General features: G+C 35.6%; 3 pseudogenes across 3 annotated transcripts; 1 reads left to right on the top strand and 2 right to left on the bottom strand.

Moving 5' to 3' along the window:
- Positions 1 to 1,484: 1,484 nt before the first annotated feature.
- C18H2.2 lies at positions 1,485 to 4,484 on the top strand (annotated as a pseudogene). The gene is made up of 6 exons: positions 1,485 to 1,564; positions 1,614 to 2,471; positions 2,519 to 3,132; positions 3,181 to 3,720; positions 3,798 to 4,079; positions 4,127 to 4,484. Coding segments are annotated over exons 1-6 (2,732 nt in total).
- Positions 4,485 to 11,623: 7,139 nt separating this feature from the next.
- On the bottom strand, positions 11,624 to 13,938 carry C18H2.9 (annotated as a pseudogene). The gene is made up of 9 exons: positions 13,853 to 13,938; positions 13,334 to 13,463; positions 12,876 to 13,288; positions 12,439 to 12,658; positions 12,162 to 12,363; positions 12,008 to 12,108; positions 11,868 to 11,960; positions 11,724 to 11,823; positions 11,624 to 11,675 (listed from the first exon to the last, which is right to left on the bottom strand). Coding segments are annotated over exons 1-9 (1,397 nt in total).
- A 1,173-nt stretch (positions 13,939 to 15,111) lies between these two features.
- On the bottom strand, positions 15,112 to 15,906 carry C18H2.8 (annotated as a pseudogene). Its single transcript has 2 exons — positions 15,886 to 15,906; positions 15,112 to 15,617 (listed from the first exon to the last, which is right to left on the bottom strand). Coding segments are annotated over exons 1-2 (527 nt in total).
- Positions 15,907 to 16,082: the final 176 nt, after the last annotated feature.

The raw sequence follows: 16,082 nt of genomic DNA, 5'->3' as shown, positions 1-16,082 counted from the left end.
CTTGAAGCTACAGTACTGTTTAAAGGTGATGGCCTTCATTCCGAGATGACAAACTTTTTGGGTGGCAAAGGTTCTTTGGGGGCATAGTATCCAAGGAGACAAAGTATCCAGTAGACAAACTGGGGTGTATCTTGGGGGGCATATCTTTGGTGACAACCTTTTTTTCAACTAGATTTTTATATGTATTTTTCAACTAATTTTTGTTCACATTTTTCTGGAATAAGTTTTTTAATGCAATTTTCAATCGATTATCGGTTATAATTCCCTCACAATTGAATGTATGAACGATGGTCTTTTGGGAAAAGCTGTAAAACGTCCAACTAACTTGGAATAGCATACGACTCTTCTTATCACCTCATTGGTACTACATCTCACTACATTTCAGTTCTCGATGATGATGAAAATATATTTACAACTATTAAAATGTTCTTTGTTTTGAGCTTGACAATGTTAAAGTTGATAACTTTTTGGTTCCTCGACTCTCCAAAAAGATACATCTGTTTTAAGACAGATATTTATAAAAAATTTCATGTTCTTTCGGCGAAAATCATCGACATGATCCAACCGTTCTGTGAAGTTGCTATACTCCTGTAAAAACACATTGATTTTTATGCCCATGACAGTTTTTCTCCTTGTTAATCGAAAATGCACATCTAAAAAATAGAAGATTCCTGCCACCACCAAAAACGTACTGAAAAATTGTCTCTAGTTTGATTAGGGACAATTCCAACAGTAGACCCTGGTGGAAATGCGGAACTTTGAAATCTCACCTGTTAAAAACATTTTTTAAACTCACTCATCTGCAGAATACTTCGGGATACGAAAAGGAATATAGAATAGTAGTGGAATATTAGTATAAAGGGATAACTGATCGAAAAATTTAGAAATTTAGAATTTTTTCTTCAAATGCTCCGAGGCGACAAACTTTTGGGTGACAAAGGTTCACCGGGGGCAAGGTAAAAATGGGCGAAAACGGAGCTTTTATCGAAATTTCCAAAATGAAAACGGTTTCTTTTTCTTTTAAATGTTTTTAGAAATAATTTTACACAAAAAGTGAACAAAAAAATATACAAATTCGGTGGAAAACAAGGGAAATGATGCGAAAAAGACAATGCGCCACAACATAAGTTGCGCGAATCGGTGCAAACACCATACTTGACGACAACTGTGCAGGCGCCACGATTGACGACATCCACCTATTTCTTTTTCATTTTGATTTTACACAATTTTCTCCGTTTTTTCTCAATTTTCATTTAGATTTTGCATAATAATTTTTATAAAATTTAAATATTTAATTTTCCGATCAATTTTAACACCTCATCTCCATTTTTCGTTCAAAATTCGAGTTTTTTCATCTTTTTTTTTAGGATTTAGCTATATGTTTGAAATTTAAAGGAGTTCGTCTCATTTTTCCAGTTTTTTTAATACTTTGTATTTGTTCTTGTGATTTTCTTTAAAAAAAATTAATTTTCAGGTATATTCGCATGTTTTCGTGGCAGGAGTTCACCGAACGGGATGTGTCCTTGTTTACTGAAAATGTGATTCGATCCTTGATCAACACAAAGTATACAATTTCTCGTCTTTAATAAATTTAACGTCTTTTTTTTTTGCAGGTACAACGTAATCTGTCACATTGAAGACTACACACCGCCACAATTCGATAGTTTTCTGCAATTATCTGCGTGTTACAACATCGGAGAAAAAACTGAAGATGAGGTTATCAATTCTGACGGTATCCGATGGTCGAAAAAGAAAGATTCGCTGGGATCTGAAATGAAACCGCGGAAAAACACCATCAGCGTTGATGGAAGGACTTTTAGAAGAATCAACTGTAGTTCGCCACCTCCTGCCACCAATCTTTTCAAAAAGTACATGGCTATTGAAGAAGCAACAAAGCTCTGCTGGATTTTATTCTTGGGGTCCAGTCACGATGTTATCGACTACACTTCTTTGAAAGTTGCAAGAAAAAAATTGTCGAAGGAAGAGGCATTGATGATCAGGAAGATGTTGGAGGGTCGCACAGTGTTGATGGTATATCAAATGCTCGGTGGAAAGTACTCGAAGCGTCAAATCAAAAACCAGCAACGTAACGTTTTGACAACTGTGAAACTTAATAGAGGACCGAGACCTGTCACAAATCCCGCCGATCTATGCGATCTCTCTCGAATGTTTTCTCATGCATATCACTCATCGCATCGCAACTCAATCAGGTTTATTTATTTCAATAAATCGATGCTTGGACTATTCCTGAAATCGTGCCCAACTTACACGGAAATTACGACATATAGAAATCGTATGGATGGAATTGAAAACTGGAGAACTGCGGATCTAAACAAACACTTGGCGGATTGTAAGGTGTATACCTGCGGAGGTATTGACACTCGAGTGGCGTCTATCATCGAACTCGATACAACTTTCGGTCTTTCCAACGGATACATCTCTGTCACTACTGGATTTATTCCAGTGTTCCGGTCAGTGATTATTTTTATTTTCCAATTTCACCAATTGAAGTTTTCAGAACGCATCAACATACAAAGTCATCTCCATCGAAACTGCGCCATGTAGTTTTGGGATTTATGTTCCATTCGTCCAAACACAAGAGTCATTTCGAAGATTTTTCTGGCCGTCTGAACGAGATTCTTCAGGAACTTGACCCGAAAAAAATCAAAAAAATTCCAGCTATGATCACTGATGGAGAAGCAGCTTTTTCCGCTATGAAAAAAGGCATCCATTTTAGTGACACCATTTTCCTTCGATGTGATATTCATCGACGAAACAATCTTGAAGAAAACGCCGGCACGAAAGTAACACAAGATGAAATTCGGGAGATTTTTGGAAATAAAAATGGAAATAATGATATTAAAAGAGGAGTATTCGGGGCGTTGAATATCAACGACATGAAACGATGATTGGAATGTGCTCACTTGGGAATTAAACTGAAAAATTGGATTCGTGAGCGAATAGAGAGCTTGTTTGAATCAAACTCTTTGAAAGCAAAGCTGCTAAGTGGAATGCTTGTCCATAGAGTGACTACCAACAGTATCGAGTGTGTGAATGGTACCATCAAGCTGTCAATTACAAAACCAGAGTGCGGATACACAGCTGTCCTGAAATTGATTCAGTTTATTGATGGTAATTATTATATTTCAGCTTTTCAACTTTATGAACGTTTCCTTTCAGACGAATTGAGATCAATGGTTAATGCTGTAATCACAGGTGAAGATGAGACTGTGATTTTTGAAGACTTCAACCCTTCTCTAAAAACAGCGTCGTTGAAAGATCAAATGAAAGCACTCAATGTATTGGGGATCGACGCAGTGACATCACTTCTGAAAATTCCACCGAATATTCAGTCTTGTTTCAATGATATCGACTTCACGTCCCTTCTAAATCTTCGAGTAGTCATACTCGTCCATCAGACTCGGAATTTCTTGTCCAAACAGCCGGTACAAAGGACTATGTCACAGTTTCTCATGAGGAAAACTTTCTCAAATGCTGGACTTGTAAAAAAGTTCCAGACGTTTGCTCCCACGTCGTTGCTGCTCTATTATCGTTGGATGAATCCACCAGGGATTTATTTTAAAAAATTCTTCTGGATAATTTAACAACCTTCACAGTTCTGAAAACGGAGAGATTGAGGGAGACCAGAGGACAAGCCAGAAGATTCAAGAGAAAATTCACAAAATTTTCCAAAGACAATTATGATCGTCTGCCAAATGGGTTAGTTTCCGTTTCTCGTTTTTATATACCACAAATTTATACTAAAATTGGATTTATGGTTCTATTATTATTTTTAGATATGCAAACGACACTGCGCTTACGGTCAACAACTCTTCAAATTCTGCCAACAGCTGTGGTGATTCCGAATCAGACATTTCTGAATATACGGATAGTCGAAGATTGAGGACGTCTGAAAATTCTGACGATGAAAACGAGGAGCCCCAATCAGATTACTCAAACATCGACAACGTGGAAAATGAAAATTCAGCGCTGGTCACATCCAAAGATGATGAGTTATTCGAATCCAGCATGACTTCTTTTGACACTTCCACACATTCACGCAGTTCAGGTAGAAAAAGGTTAAACAAATTATTTATATTCTCCTTATCTTATTTAAAATTTTCAGAACGCAAACTCGTCCATACTCTCCGACACCAGATTCAGTATCGAAGCCTTTGATTCCATCGGAGAAATCACTACATTTTTTTGGATCAATTCGCGTAAAGTTCCTTGTTTTAAGAAATCCGAATAACTGCGATGTGGAATTTGAAGCTGGATATGACAGAAGTTACATCACAATTAAACCGGATTTTGGAATACTGAAAGCCGGAAGTAGTGTCAAAGTAACGATCACAAAGAGTTTTGGAAATGAAAGTGAATCAGATTCGATTCAGTTTTCTTCAAATAATCCGAATTCTTCCTGTGGTAAGAGAGCCAAAGTAGAATTCGTATACGTTGATCTAAAGTTTGATAGAGTTCAATAAACTCAAATTTTTATAAAAACCTAGTAGCTTTTCTTACTTGTTACATTTTTAATTTCATTGTTGTTTTTATTGCTAGTTTTTGTTGTTTGTAGAGTTTCTTCATTGTTTTTTATCACGTTATACTCAATTGTTGTTTTTATTGCTAGTTTTTGTTGTTTGTAGAGTTTCTACATTGTTTTTTATTACGTTATACTCAATTGTTTTAAATTCAATAATTCATTCCATGTCTCACAACGCCATCCATGATTCACGTGTTTCTATTCACCGGTTTTCACTTTTCTACCGGGTTCTATTGTTCAACCAGTTCTCAGCATTTTCCCAATAAATAAGTTTTTGGTGAACTTTGCACCTGTCGTTAATTGAGTGCTATAGCTATAGCTGAACTATAGCTATACGTATACGCTGAAAATCCATTAAAAATTGCATTAAAAAATTTATTCCAGAGAAATACGAACAAAAATTAGTTGAAAAATACATATAAAAAACTAGTTGAAAAAAAGGTTGTCACCAAAGATATGCCCCCCAAGATACACCCCAGTTTGTCTACTGGATACTTTGTCTCCTTGGATACTATGCCCCCAAAGAACCTTTGCCACCCAAAAAGTTTGTCATCTCGGAATGAAGGCCAAAGGTGATACGTTTTCGCATTTAACACAAATTTGTGGTGTCGAGACCGAGCACTGTAATTTTGGAACAAAATTTCGCGCCTATTTATTAGCAGATGTAGATTTACCTGAACGTATGAGCACTTCTTGATGAAATCATCAAAAGCACATTTCTCATTCTCTCGAACTTTACAGTTTTTCTCAAAAGATTCACGAAGCTTGCAAACTGTTTAGATTGTTACACGAAAAATAGATTGTTACACGAAAAATAGATTGTTACACGAAAAATAGATTGTTACACGAAAAATAGATTGTTACACGAAAAATAGATTGTTCCACGAAAAATAGATTGTTACACGAAAAATAGATTGTTCCACGAAAAATAGATTGTTACACGAAAAATAGATTGTTACACGAAAAATAGATTGTTACACGAAAAATAGATTGTTACACGAAAAATAGATTGTTACACGAAAAATAGATTGTTCCACGAAAAATAGATTGTTACACGAAAAATAGATTGAGTAAATACAGTCCATTCGGCAACATTTGAAAACAAGAATTTAGTCAAAATTTATCAGAAATTCCTTTAGAAAATTGGTTCTCAAACCTAAAATTTTTTAACGACTTTTATAAAGTGGAACTGGAAATATCTTTGGTTCGGGAAAATTTGGGAAATTTAAATTTCTGAAACTTTAAAAGTCATATTGAAAATTGTTATCCATTGCAGGTCAAAAATTTTTGACTGAAAATCCAAATCTAGGTAATTGAAAAACGGTTTGACTAAATAGTGAGTCACTAGAAATTTGACAGTTGGTAAGACTGTTTCCAACAAAACTATTACTTTTCAAAGTTTTTGGTAGCTTATCTCGAAAACATTCCTAATATATTTTCAGGTCCAAATCAACCTTTACCAAAAATTTTTCCTCTGTAATTTTCTTGTCAATCTCACTTTGTTTCTACCACTTCTTCTTCTTTTCATTTCGAGGACACAGTCGAGATCAAATATGTGCGTTGAAACTGCCAATTTTCATTCTCTCTCTGCTAACTGAACACAAGATCTGAAGGTGCTCATTAGGCGAAATTGAGAAATATTGGATTACTGTAGGCTTAGATATGTAATCAGTCTGAAACTGGTGACGCTGGTGTTCAGAAAAAAGATTGTGGTTGGGTTGGGGGTTTAAGATTCAAATGAAGAAATGAAAAAAGCTAGTAAAACCTGAAAGAAACTACTTAGCTTATGAATATTAATTAGGTCACATGGGAGCAGTTATTAATTTCCAGTCCTAAATTTTTCTACAGCTCCCTCGAAAAAATATAATTAAGCTTTCTAAATAGGCTCCAAGGTTCCAACTTGTGGATCCACAGACATAGTTTCAATTTCCTTTAAGGCAAAGTAGGTCACATTCCAGGAATGTTTAATAGTTTTCTAAAATACAGAAAATTCTAGAAAAGCCTTCCCAACGAATGATAATGAAAGTTCGAACAAAACCTAAAAAAATTGAATTACAGGAAATAAAAAAAAACTAAAAGTTTGCAATTTTCTCTCGTCTCTTCTCTTTCCATGATCACACGTACTTACAGGTGTCCCCAAAAAACGCAGAGATCACACGATTCGCGGAGTGTCAGCCAGAGAAAAATATGTCGTCGCGAGAACTGATAGCGGTGTCCCCCTCCACCGCCATAGTCTCGGGGCGCCGCTCCCTCCCGATGTATGTTTGTCTGGCGTCTCTCACCAGGTTTTCTCACGTTCGGCGTTCTCTAATTATCGTCGTGTGAGGACTTCTATCCAATCGCGGGTGGCATCAGTCGCCAAAAAAGAGGCGGCGCTTCGTCGCCGCGACTCTTTCGTGCTGGGACCCGCCCCGTTTCACAGGAGGGGAGTGCCTATTACTCCCTCTTTTCCTTTTCTTTTCTATATTTGAATGCTATCGGTGCTCTAGGAGCTCGATCTTGACCCCTTGTTGGAGGAAATTGTACTTTTGGGTAGGTGCTTTCAGTCGATTCTGAATAATTTTTTGGGGTTTTTGAAAACAGTAAAAACATGTGAAATTGTTTCCATCTTTGCTTCTACAATTTGTGGCTGACTTTCCTGACAGTCTACTTTTTGAAATTTTGAAACAGTGGCTTAACACACACACACAAAAACTTGAACATTTGATCCGATGTACATTGTAGAAATACTGTAGCTCCTGACTTGTCTGTTTGTCTTGGTTTTAGTTTGTACAAAAATTATTTCTTGATAAAAACCTCTAATTGATTAAAAATTGAACCTTTTGTAACACGGTCAAATGTTGCCAGTTGCAATTAACCGTTTTTTTGGATTTTTAGTTAGCTACTAGGTTTTGAGGAATTTGAAATGTATTTTATTTGGATATTTATTTACTTTTTTCCTACAAATTATTTGAGCAAAAATGGATTCTTAGCAAATTCTATTCTTAGCAATTCTGTAAATTAATAAAACTTTGTTGCAATTAAATCTGGAAATTCCAAGGATATTCGTACTGAAAAATTCTTTATTAATGATTTCATTCTGGTTTTTGAAACTTTTTAAATATAGCATTGAATTAAAAACCTACAGTAACCCAACTTTATTCCACATTGAAAGTCACAGAATAAGCTCAAAGCTGAATCGGTTGCATTTAGATTATAAAAACGTATTTTATATATGTTTGAGCCATCTGTAATTCTTGAAGAAAAAAAATTGGTTTCAAAGTCCTCTAAATTTTCTGTTTTAAAATTTCAAAATTCTTAACATTATACGAAAAGAAAATTGTTTTCCTTTACTTTGAAAATTTTTTTAATTCGAAAGATATACACTGGAAACTAAAAAAGATACAGTATTACAAAAAAATGTTTAGGATTACCAGCTGCTCCTTTAAAAATTGAAAAATTGTTCCGAAGCAAAGAACAATATTTTTTTGCAAAAAACGTTCTTTCTCACAAAAATCAGTCTTGAAAATTTGACTTTTCCACGACATTTTCAAAATTTCGTAATTATTTTATAAGTCAAGAATAGAGTATAGCCGTATCACATAATGCTTATAGATTTCAACTAAAATTTTTAAGATCCCTCTTTTTAATTCCCTAATTTTTTTTTCGCGAAGCCCTCCGACAAAGACACCCGTAAAATTTGAGATGTTCGTCTACCGATTACGATCGGGCAAGAAAAGAGCAAGAAAAAACAGCTGACCTTGTCGATTGAAAACGAAAAATACCACCCATACAGATGAAATTGTCATTATACAGGGCGTCCAACTTCTATAGCACCCCCCCTCCAATTCGGCCGTTTGGAGCTTTTCAAAATATTTGTTGGAAAAGTGTTAGTGCAGTTCGATAGCAAATGTTGAAAAACCTATGCTCCCTAATTTTTATCATGATAACTCAAAAATCACGGAAATTAGGTCAAAATATCTGAAAAATGGCCGTCCAACTTCTATAGCACCCCCTCTGATTTTTGACAAATTTCTGTAAGTTCGGGGTTTTCTTCGTAGTTAATGAATTTATTTTGTAAATAACTTCACACCAAAATAATCAGGTGGTTTCACTTTCACATTTAAAAAATAAATATAACATTTGAAAACACGTGGAATGCCTGGGATTGTCCTGGAACGTTCTTATTTGCTTCAGAGGCCATATCTCGGCTCCCAATGATTTTCGCAGCACCAAAATTGATCAAAATGTTCTTCTACGTCTATTCATTACTATGTAATTAGTTGTAGAAAGCATTTATTCATATGAACCAAATGGTAAAGGGAGCAACTTCAGTGGTTTTTAAAAGGTTCGATTTAACCATGAAAACGAGCGTTCGGAGGCGCAGAGATAATGGTTGGGAATACATTTTCGACTAAAAATTACTACATTATAGCAAAAATTAAAAATTATTTTATATGAACAACAAATCCGTGGAAATCCATGGGTAAATCAGATGCCAGACATCTACAATCGCAGGTTCAATGTTTTGTCTGGTAGCTTTTGCATTACTTGACCAAAAAAAGATTCAATGAGCGAATTCGCTAAATTTAACTTGAGTTATAAATACAACTAGCAAAATCGTCATTCGGAAAGGTATATCTTACTTTTCTGTCTAACATTTTCGCATGTTAGCTTGAAAAAAAGACTTGCGGCTTCGCTTTGCCTTTGTCCTCTTTTTTGAGCGGTCTCATGATCTTTTCCGTATAAATTTTCAAAGACTTCTAATCAAAATCGAAGCCTCAAAGACATTTGAGCAGGATGAGCTGAAGTTCTGTACAATACGAAGTCAAAACCTTCAGCTCTGCGCCTCCGAACGCTCGTTTTCATGGTTAAACCGAACCTTTTAAAAACCACTGAAGTTGCTCCCTTTACCATTTGGTTCATATGAATAAATGTTTTCTACAACTAATTACATAGTAATGAATAGACGTAAAAGAACATTTTGATCAATTTTGGTGCTGCGAAAATCATTGGGAGCTGAGATATGGCCTCTGAAGCAAATAAGAACGTTCCAGGACAATCCCAGGCATTCCACGTGTTTTCAAATGTTATATTTATTTTTTAAATGTGAAAGTGAAACCACCTGATTATTTTGGTGTGAAGTTATTTACAAAATAAATTCATTAACTACGAAGAAAACCCCGAACTTACAGAAATTTGTCAAAAATCAGAGGGGGTGCTATAGAAGTTGGACGGCCATTTTTCAGATATTTTGACCTAATTTCCGTGATTTTTGAGATATCATGATAAAAATTGGGGAGCATAGGTTTTTCAACATTTGCTATCGAACTGCACTAACACTTTTCCAAAAAATATTTTGAAAAGCTCCAAACGGCCGAATTGGAGGGGGGGGTGCTATAGAAGTTGGACGCCCTGTATGAGTGAGGGGGGTCAAAAACGAATTATTATATGGACGCGAAAAACGGAGGAGAAGAATGGGAAAATGCTAAGAGGCAAAAGGTTATGTTTTATACATTAACCTAAACCATTTTGAAGGTGGTCTGGGGATACTGTAGATGTTTCACCAAGGTGAAAGATGACTCAATAATATTTTGCAATAACGAAAATTATCACTCAGCTAAATTGAAGATGGATTAGCGAAATCTGGAAAACATTTAAAAATGACTACAAGAGTTTTTTGAATACCTATGTGCAATTGTTTTCCTCTGAGTTTGCTACCACGCATTTAATAATATGTATATCAAGGTGTGTTACTATTTTTAGATTTTTTTTTAAACATTCGTTTAAAGAATTTGTATTTCTCTGGTTTAAATATCCAAAACTCGCCCGAAACGACCGAATTTCATTATTAGGCTTTACAAAAATAATATCAATCCGGTTAAAAATTTTAAAAAAAACTAGTGAACTTCTGCCAGCTTCTTCTTCGGTCGATCATTTTTTCCAATTTTTTAGATAAATTCAAAAAAAGCGCTTCTTTTTTTTCGAGATATGTTTGGGAAGTTACATCATGAATTTTGGTTGTTTGGGATCAGTTTGAGACAATTCAAGCAACTAAAAATTTTTCAGCCTTTTTTATTATTTTTTTTGGAACCGAAAATTATTAAAAAATTATGTTTGCTTTTCATTCAAAAATCTTCATTCATTTTTTGACATCCAAAGAGAGACTGGATCAATGTAAAAAAAGCTCCGGGATCGCTAGTCTCGTACACACACATTTTCAACAAGGAAACCGGCGATTTAGTTACAATATAGTTTGGGGGGGGGGGGGGGGGGGTGATTGGATGCAACATATATGTATATATATTATAGAAACGTAGTAGGATGGGAAACTTTGAAAACCAATAAATACGGGCGGCACTCGGTTCATGATCAAAAGCAGGTTGATGTGGAAAGAGCCTGCAAAAATTGAACAATGAAATTAATGAATTTACAGATAATTTTACAAGTTCCTACTTTTCTCGTTCCATGCATATACATACTATAGCACATGTGCTACAAAAATGGAAAAACGAAAAAAAAAAGGTCATAAATGTTGATAAAAGCTTACTTTTGTGAGTTTAACCGGGCGTTGAGTCGAATAACCTTTGTTCTCGGCAGTTCGCTCCTCCAGGGGCGCGCACGTTTCGCGCCTGGCGCGCGGAAATAAGGGAATGCGCCTGGCGCGCGCACCTGATGCGCAAAGGGGGCGCTCGAGGTGCGCATAATATGCGCACTGGACGCGAAAAGAGTTTGACGAGAACAGAGCAAGAACCAGAAAATAATATAAACGTGATTTTTTTTACTTTTTAATTAACGGGTTTAGAAGAAATTTAAGAATCTTGGGGAAGGATGGGCAGTTAATATACAAAATAGAAAGGAGAAGCAATAAATTGGATAAAAATAAAAAGAATTATGAAAGAAGAACCACAATAAGAAACAATCACCTAATAAATCAACGAATGAGTAAAAAATCCAACAAATAAGTAAATAACAAATGAAACCTAAAACAAATCGATAAAGGAAAACGAAATTTTAACAAAAAAACACCTCAAAAAACACAACAACAAAAAATTAATAGCAGAATGAAGCCGAATAAGACAGTTGTTTCCCTTCGAGCGATCAGTGTGATGGTGTTTCCTTTTCCTGGCTCATCTTTCTTCGTGCGTTCAAGCTGGAATATTTTTGAGTTTTGGTAACGCAAATAGAAAACAGTGTTTACAATTTTTGGTCCACCTGTCGGGAGAAAATATCTCCAAAATCCGCACTCGGGAACTGTCCTTCGAATCCGGATACAATATGTAGAATATTGTAAAGAACGTCTGAAAATTTTTGTTTTGAAACAAATTGGACGAGAATAGCTTACTGATAGGCCAATTGAGAAGTCTTCCTGGAAAAATCTGATGATTCACCGAATTGGGGGGATACTGAAGGTGTGGAGGAGCTCTGGAGGAATTGTCTGAAAAGTGAACTATTTTAACTACATCTGGAGATTTCACAACTTACAGCGGCCACCCAAAAGTTTGCCGCGTTCTGGATCAATCTTGCGATTGGACATCTCATTGGTTTTAGTCCAGCTATGAAGATCTCCTGCACATTATGTTGTTCTGAAAATTTTTGTAAAAAAATACTCATAATCATAACATGTGCTATCTTTTACTGTTCGATGAAACGTTTGCAATTGTCGCATCCCTGTACTTTGTGAAAATAATCTTTTTCAAACAGAATACTTCTCATCACATGCTCATTCGAAATATCGTGAGCCGAGAAATTTGCGTTAATTGCTGTTTTGGATTGTGTAGAATGAAGTAGGAAGTCCATTTTATGAAGATAATTTTCTGTGAGAGCTGACCACCGTTCATCTAAAAATATTTATTATATATTTATAAAATATTTATAAATTTGACCGGTTCATCTCAAAATCGTTGTGTACTTACCTGATTTGATGCTGTCATTGTCGGTATTTGCATATGTGTAATTTCTGTCCGGCAAAAGTGGAGATACTACATCATCTTCAATAGTATCATCAATTGATCCGTCTACAATATTTCCATTTTCTATGTCATTACTTCCACTCTCTTGTCGTTTTGATCGTTTAGATTCTTCTTGAGCCCGAGAAATAATTGATTTTGCCGATTTCCTTTTTCTAGGCACACACTGAAAATATTTTAATATTGTATATTTTTGTAGAATTATATTATTCTCTTTAAAACATTGTATGAGTAGGTTCAAATTTTAAGTGGGTTTCTCCTTTCCCATTAGACAAACGAATAATATCCACTTTTTAATTGAAATGTCCCATTAATATCCGTAGTAATCCTAATTTGTTTCATTTTTAACTGAAAATTTGAACATTTTTAAAGCAAAAACTTACATAGTACAAATTCTGATCCATTTGAAGCGGTACCTTTCTTCCTCAACGCAGAAAATCTCAAGAATAACGCAAAAATATGGAATAATTACAGTGCTAAAAATTGGGATGCTGGAAATGTTTGTTCGCGAACTTTGTTATCTGCCTGTGTGGTTTGTAGGCGTTGCCTGCGTGGTTTTGCAGCCACTGCCCACAGCTGCCCACCGTTGAGTCGCCTGCGTGGTTTCTAGGCGTCACCTGCGTGCTTTTTGGTTGCCTGCGTGGTCTTGACGCGTTGCCTGCGTGGTGGGCAGTCACCTGCGTGGTTTGGAGCGGCGCCTGCGTGGTTCGATTTATCTGAGATCCGGGTGATTGCGGCCAATCTGAGTCACGTCGTTCTCAACTTCTGCAATTGTTGCGGCGACATCTTCTGTGACCTGAATGCTGCCAATTTAAATCAAGAAAAATGCAAGGAGTCCTACATTTCTGTGGGTTGAAGGCTCTCGCAGAAAAGTTCTTGTCTCTCTTGCCAATCGATATTCTCCGCCCGGCGTCTTTGGAGAAATCATGACAGTCCGTGTTTCAGTCACGTATTGTGAATCATGGTTGTATCTGAAAAATAATGGTTAGGAGTCAGTGAATTGCTTTTTTTCAAGTGGCACTCTCACTATTATATGATGTGTAAACATATATGGGCACTCATTTGTTATCTTCAAACCACAAGTGGGATCTCCGATTATTTGATTAATTTATTCAGTAAAAGTATGTCATACGAAAGCTCTTCTGGTCAAAGATCAGAACTTAATCTAAACAAATATTCTAGTATCACACGAACGTTTTAAACAATATTTTCACAATATAATAAAATAAATAGCGCGGATTATTTATTTGACAAAAAACCACCACCATTTGGAATATTTGGAAGGAACCAAACTATAATTCTCCTATTTTGTAATCATGTCTTCTAAAAGTTCCTGATGGATAATTCAACATCAACTTACTTGACTGGCTCATGTTGGTAATCTTCCTGCTCATATTGCATATCATCCTCTTTTGCAGGCATTGTAACATCCTCGCCATCCTCCATCGTTTTTTGATAGACTCATCGTCTCCTTCGGCAGTCTCCTTTTGCTCAATTGACTCCTTGTTCCCTACTTTCATTTCATTCATGTTTCGCTTTCTTCGCTCCCAGTCTGCTAGGTTCACTCGATAGTACTTGATGAATGGATAATATTCCCATTTGGTGAGCTCGCGGTCCGTGTCCTCTTCATTCAGTTTCTTCTGGAAAATCGCATTATGCAGACGGTTTCGCATAATGTCTTTGTACGTCTTGAACACCGATTGGATTGTTTTTGCTGAAAATTAATAGAAATATACTTTTGTAGAACGGGGCGTGGCATCGCAAGCCGCGCCCAAATGTTGGAATTAAAAACAATAAAAACCTTAAACTTGTAACAATTTAAAACCTTAAAACCTATGAGAAACGGCGAGCCTTACGGCATCGACCGGCTTGCACCCGTTCTTGCGGGAGAAGTGCTGAGAAATCTTGGATTCGCGTCGCCGTGTGCGCAAGGCACCGAAAGTGCGTCAACAAGATCGCAAGGCGCGAAACTTGTTGAGCAGGAAATCAGAGGTTTTGGCGTGTCAAATTGACAAAAGAGCTTGCGTTGAGGGAAAAAATAAAAGAGAAAACGGGTAAAACCCGACAGTTACACGAAAAATAGATTGTTACACGAAAAATAGATTGTTACACGAAAAATAGATTGTTACACGAAAAATAGATTGTTACACGAAAAATAGATTGTTACACGAAAAATAGATTGTTACACGAAAAATAGATTGTTGCACGAAAAATAGATTGTTACACGAAAAATAGATTGTTACACGAAAAATAGATTGTTACACGAAAAATAGATTGTTACACGAAAAATAGATTTATACACGAAAAATAGATTGTTACACGAAAAATAGATTGCTGCACGAAAAATAGATTGTTACACGAAAAATAGATTGTTGCACGAAAAATAGATTGTTACACGAAAAATAGATTGTTCCACGAAAAATAGATTGTTACACGAAAAATAGATTGTTACACGAAAAATAGATTGTTACACGAAAAATAGATTGTTACACGAAAAATAGATTGTTACACGAAAAATAGATTGTTACACGAAAAATAGATTGTTACACGAAAAATAGATTGTTACACGAAAAATAGATTGTTACACGAAAAATAGATTGTTACACGAAAAATAGATTGTTACACGAAAATAGTTGTCATATTCGTTATAACCTCCTTCTCTATATCCTCCATCATTGCTGTCCGTGTCACATTGATGATGGTTGAAAAAGACTTAACTATTCCGATGTCGCTACTACACACATTGATTTTTGATTTTGACTTGGAATCGGTCATATCACTGAAGAACTGTTGGATTTGATCTCCACTTACATCGAAATTCAATTTCATTGCTTCTGTTAACTCCTCATCTAATGATTTTAACTTCGTCAATTTATCCTTGAATTGCTCAGTGTCCTGTGTAAGTTTCTGATATCTATGGATCATCTTCTCCAAATGAGCATTCAATCCCGCAGAATCAAGGTTTAATAATTCATCCAACTTTCCTGGATCAATATCAAGAACTTCCGAAACAACATCCGTCAACTTCAATGTCTTCCGAATTGCTCCGGCTTCTAGAGAAATCGCATTTGTGACACGTGCCACCATGGTCAGAACATCACGTACTTTCTCGAGAGAAGAAGATGCTGAAAAAATGGAAATGTTAAAAGAAACCATTGAATTTTCAAATCACAAATAAAACCCTCAGGATTATAGAAAAGTTTTCCAGGGCTGGTCCAAAGATGAATTTTTTAAAAACCTTTGCATGGAATTGAAAGTTCTATGGAATATATGCAAATTATATGGAAACATACATGCTGGAGAAAGCTGAAACAAATAATACTTCCCAATAGCTACTTTTACAGCTAGTTATTAATATAAGCATTCTAACTATATCTATATATACCAACAAACCATTAAACTTATCATCTCCATTGCACCGAACAGCCTCCGATCCATTCAGTGTAATCAGAAGAATCAACGTCAAGAATATAATTATGTGAATCTTCATTCAAACGTTTCCTGTCTATCTGAAAATGTTTTCTATTCAAAAGAAGATACATTCAAAATGAAGAACTTACCCAAAGATTCAGAGTTTGAAATAAATAATT

This window comes from Caenorhabditis elegans, chromosome III, assembly GCF_000002985.6.
Source record: "Caenorhabditis elegans chromosome III".
Lineage (NCBI taxonomy): Eukaryota > Metazoa > Nematoda > Chromadorea > Rhabditida > Rhabditidae > Caenorhabditis > Caenorhabditis elegans.
Note: the sequence above shows the minus strand (reverse complement) of the source record. Positions and strands in the feature narration are given on the sequence as shown.